Here is a 4,662-nt window from a genome sequence, read left to right as displayed (position 1 = left end):
TTTATCTGTACAACTTTAATGGCACAATTTTTAAAAATCCATTCCATGACAATGCTGCCCTTTAAAAAGGAAGACATACACATACCACATTTTAAAGACAATCTCAAAATCACATATTTGCAAGTAAAACAATGGAAAATGCAGTAATATGATTGACAATAACAGCAATGGTATCCACTAAAAATACAATGAAAAGCAACAAAATCATCCTAGCTAGACAACAACTGGTGGGCTACTAAGTTAACTACACTTGTAGCCTGTGGGAGAACCCTAGATTTAAACTTGCAATTTACAGATGTCAGACATTTGCTTTTTTTTTAATTTTCAATTTTATGCAAAAAAGTATTTGGTATCCTCACCACCCAAGCCTTACTTACTGTTTCCCATTGTTTGTTTTTTTTTAAAATTCACCAATAAACAGAATTTTTCTTTTCATGCCAAAGAAAAAAAGTGTATAAAAGTAGTTCAGCAATTCAAATAGTAATTCAAAATAATGTTACAAAAGAAACTTTACATCAGTCTATAGTTTTTCCGAAGTTTGCATTCAGTAGAGTCAAAAACACTCAACTCCTGAGGAGCTTGATTGTTGGCAATAACAATAATTAATGGGTCTAAAAGGATAGTTACCCATTGTTTTCTGAGCCATGAGAGGTCTGGTGCTGAAGAAACGTGTCCAAACATGAGAATGTCTCAGTGCACTCAGTGCATTCGTAAAGATCCTCTGAAGACTTTTCTTTATCATCTGCAGTATGGTCCATGTAGTCATCCTCTATGTCCTCTGCATTACCCTTTTCTAGGACAGGGTCCTCACTGGAACCAGTGCCTTGAGATGTTTGTCCAACATCATTTGTTTCCCCTGTGTTTGGGTGATTCTGAAGGTGAAGCTCAAGGGATGAGGGGTTCCTGAATTGAGCTGGACACTTGGGGCACTTACTAGGTTCCTTTTTGTGATAGCGCAAGTGCCGTTGGTATACACACAACAGCCCAAATCTCTTTCCACATTCCTGGCACTTGTAGTTAACTCGGCCTGCTTTTCCGGGTTTCCCTCTTGACTGCTCTGGTGATCCTGTTTGTTCATTGTCAGAGGAGCTCTTATTTTTCTCGTCAGGAGAGCCTGGAGTTTTCTCACCATTGAGAGAACTGGGGGCAGACCCATTTTGTGGGTTTGTGTGCAAGTGTTTTAAACCTGGTTTCTTTTCCATTTCAGATTTGTGATACATGGCTACATGCCTTCTCAAATCACAGCGCTGTGGAAAATGTCTTCCACAAAATGAACACGTGTGCATCGTACCCTTATGGTATCTCATGTGGCGAGATAAACTACTAGAATGATTAAAGACACGATGACAGTGCTTGCAGGGATGCAACTTGCCATTTGGATTACCCCCTCTCCTACGTCTAGCTTTAGGTGGCATTCTTCGCTTAAATGTTTTTTGTGATTCTTGGTTCAGCTTATCTATTTCCTCCTGAGTTTGATGTGTGAGATGATGCTCTTTCAGAGTGGTTAGCTTTTGGAAACGATCCCCACATAAACCACATCTGTATGGTGTAAAAGAGGAGGCGGTATCAATCTCATTGCCAGTGTCGCTAAAGATTTTACTATCTCCATTCTTAACGTCAACAGATGTGCCATTACGGTAGCAGTTTTCAAGTGGGGTGTCTTCTGTGTTTTTAGAGTTCACTTCAAGTTCGATTTCATTTGCTAAAGTAGCATTACGCTCTTTTCCTTTGCAATGGTGCAACGAATGTGTCTGAAAATCTGACATCCAGAAAAAATTCAACTTGCACTTCCTACAGGGATACGTTTTCTCTATCTTTTTTTCCTGCTTATTCACAGATTTACCCAAAGCTGTAGCCTTGGGGGAGGGGTGATTTTCTTTTTGATGAGCATTAAGTGCATCCACTTTAAGGAATCGCTTACCACAGTGACTACAACAGAGAAACCTTTCATTGGCATGGTCTTGGAGGTGTTTCTTAAGGTCCTGTCTACCTTCAAAGATCTTACAACACAAAGTACACTTGTAACCTCGCTCTGTGTTTCGATACTGCTGGTGGCGATGTAAACTCTGCAGTGTATTAAATGATCTGCTACATATTTCACAACGGTAATGGCCCTGACGAGACTTGTCCAAGTTCAAGTCTGATGGCTTTGGTCTGAATACATCTCTATAAGGAGAGGGCTGTGGCCTCAGAGTTGGAGATACTGGTTTGACAGGTGTTGGGAAATGTGATGGCAGGACTCCAGGAGATGCTGGTTTTACAGAAGGATGTGACTCCAAGCCATTAACAACTGTCAGCGTACCATTTTCTTGTAGCACATATTCTCGAGGGACTTCAAATCCATTGGATGAGCCATCAAAGGAAAATGACTCCAAAGGTCCATGAATGGCCATGTGGGTCAACACATGAGAGTACTGACTGAACCCATCACCACACTCAGTGCAGATGAAGGTACTTGATTCCCCTCCATACTGTGTTGAAGCAACAGTATTCAATGATTTCTGCTTTTCCATGATGGGATTATTCTGGCGATATGCTGATGGCATCACTTTTCAATCTCTGAGTATGAGTAAAACTCTATCCATCCACAAAATTGGTTTCCATGTGGAAATCAGTATGTCCACTCTCTCAGACTGATTCTAAAAAGATGTCCTCACAAGCCGAATGTTCATCCCTCGGGTAAGGTTTTGTTGTTGTATCAGCACCTAGGGGAAAAAAACAAAAACAAAACAATGAAACCACTGATACCTTAATTTGATTAACATAGGCTTAATCTGCCTCGCTGAAATTGGAAAGGGGTTTTAGCTTTATTGTGTTCACTAGCGGTCATCGGATGAAGCTGTTTGACAAAGACAGACCTACCAAAGGCATGTGCCACCACATTTAAGTTAGCAATACATTGTGTGTCTTTGACAATGAATTTTAAGGGGCAATGCACTTCATTTGCCCCAGTCTATTGTCTGTTGAAACGATGTGTTCATGCGGTCACATGCAACGGAAGAATAAATGTTTGGTAGTAAGCTAGCTTGTGGTATACAATGTTTATTCTTTGTGGCATATCACCTGATGAAGCTTCCAATTTATAGGACCCCAAAAAACATTCCTTGTGAAATTGTTTTCAACACAGCCAGAAACAAGAGATATTGCTAAATTCTTTGACCCATGGTGACTTTGTGGGAATTTGCTAATTGTTATCAAGCACTTAATTTCTGATCCATGCTTTCCCACTGTTATAGATTTTAAAGTTTAAGTTAGGACCATTAACTGTACATAAAGATGGACAATGCGAATCCACTTCCTCCCACTGTATAAAAATGAAACCAAAACATCCCGGCTCTGGGTGCTACCATCTTGTGCTGGAGACATAATTTGGAACTGGAGTCTGAGCAGTAGTGATCAGGGAGGTGGAGCCATTTTGTTGAGTTCCGCCCATAAGCCTGTCCGACCATATCAGAGCAACACCACTGACTGCAAGCACTCTGACACACAAAGCTGTCAATCATAATGTCACATCCCCTTTTAATAGCATCAAAAAATAAATTAAAACCAAACTTATCAGAAAAATGAACCCTTGAGTATCAGCGTGACGCGAACTACCTAAAATGAAAAAGTAAAAGGAAAAAAAAATTGATATGTACTTTGATTTTTTACTTTGGCCCATGTGCCATCTGCTAGCATGGAGGGGGCAGGGTTTACGACCTATACTGAGGGCTGCCACCAGGGGGCAATTAAGGAGAGCTGCCATGCCCTCTATCTTCATAAAATCTATGATTAGTACAAGTATTGCCTTAGTGAGCATGCATGCCTTTTCCCTGCTTAATCCCAGTGCACCAGTGACTGTCCCTTTAACCACATATTCAGCTTGATGACTGCTTAGAGCAGAAGGATTTGTCCCGTACAGATTCCCATCTTTTCAAAGGTTGCATACATCAGAGTTTCCCACGTAGTCTTCTACTTATTTACAGGTCTTTGAATTCTGTTGGCCCTATTCCTGTCCTTGTGGTGCTGGATCATAGTGCCTTGCCTTACCACTGGGGAGACACAGATCTCATATGCTGATTTGGTATTGGTCATGACGTGATTGATCCACAGTAAATGCCGTTTCTTTATCAATGTCATTAAACTCAGTAATTCTGCTATCAGCTGCATTCATTCAGTCACGGTAAGCCACCAACTCATTTTTTAGTGCCACAACATTCCTTACCACAATTATTCAAATTAATTCTATGCAGCTTTGTAAACACATTTTAATTTGGGAAAAGGAGAGCACAGTACTCTGTATCACCATTCTCTGTGTTGAGGTACAGTAATCAGGAGAGATAAAGTTGGATTGGTTCATCTCTACCTGCCATTGGTTTTTGGGAAAAAGGGTATTGCCTTTTTAACATGATTTACAAGACATTCTCCACTTTGCCTTATCCTCTATTAGCTACATGGAATACTGGACTTCCATCATAATCTGTGCAAGAGATGTCTCCAACTTCTGCTTCAAAAGGGCTGCTTAATAGGCCCGTTTCCACTGAAGAAGTTCCCGGTACTATTTGGGGGGCAGGAACTACTACAGGAACGTCCTCTTGCTCGGCTCTCTCAACCGCCGTGTCTCCACTGAGAGAGCGGAGTACGAGGAAGGTTCCTGTAAAGTTACGGGCTCTGGATGTGACG

General features: G+C 41.0%; 1 protein-coding gene across 1 annotated transcript; it reads right to left on the bottom strand.

Moving 5' to 3' along the window:
- si:dkeyp-84f3.5 (uncharacterized protein LOC334144 homolog) lies at positions 1 to 2,726 on the bottom strand. Its single transcript, XM_050047255.1, has one exon. The coding sequence runs from the start codon at positions 2,544 to 2,546 to the stop codon at positions 624 to 626; it is 1,923 nt and encodes a 640-aa protein (XP_049903212.1). The 5' UTR covers positions 2,547 to 2,726; the 3' UTR covers positions 1 to 623.
- Between the last annotated feature and the right edge of the window lie 1,936 nt (positions 2,727 to 4,662).

This window comes from Epinephelus moara, chromosome 6, assembly GCF_006386435.1.
Source record: "Epinephelus moara isolate mb chromosome 6, YSFRI_EMoa_1.0, whole genome shotgun sequence".
Classification (NCBI taxonomy): Eukaryota; Metazoa; Chordata; class Actinopteri; order Perciformes; family Serranidae; genus Epinephelus; species Epinephelus moara.
This window is presented reverse-complemented; position numbering and strand designations above follow the sequence as displayed.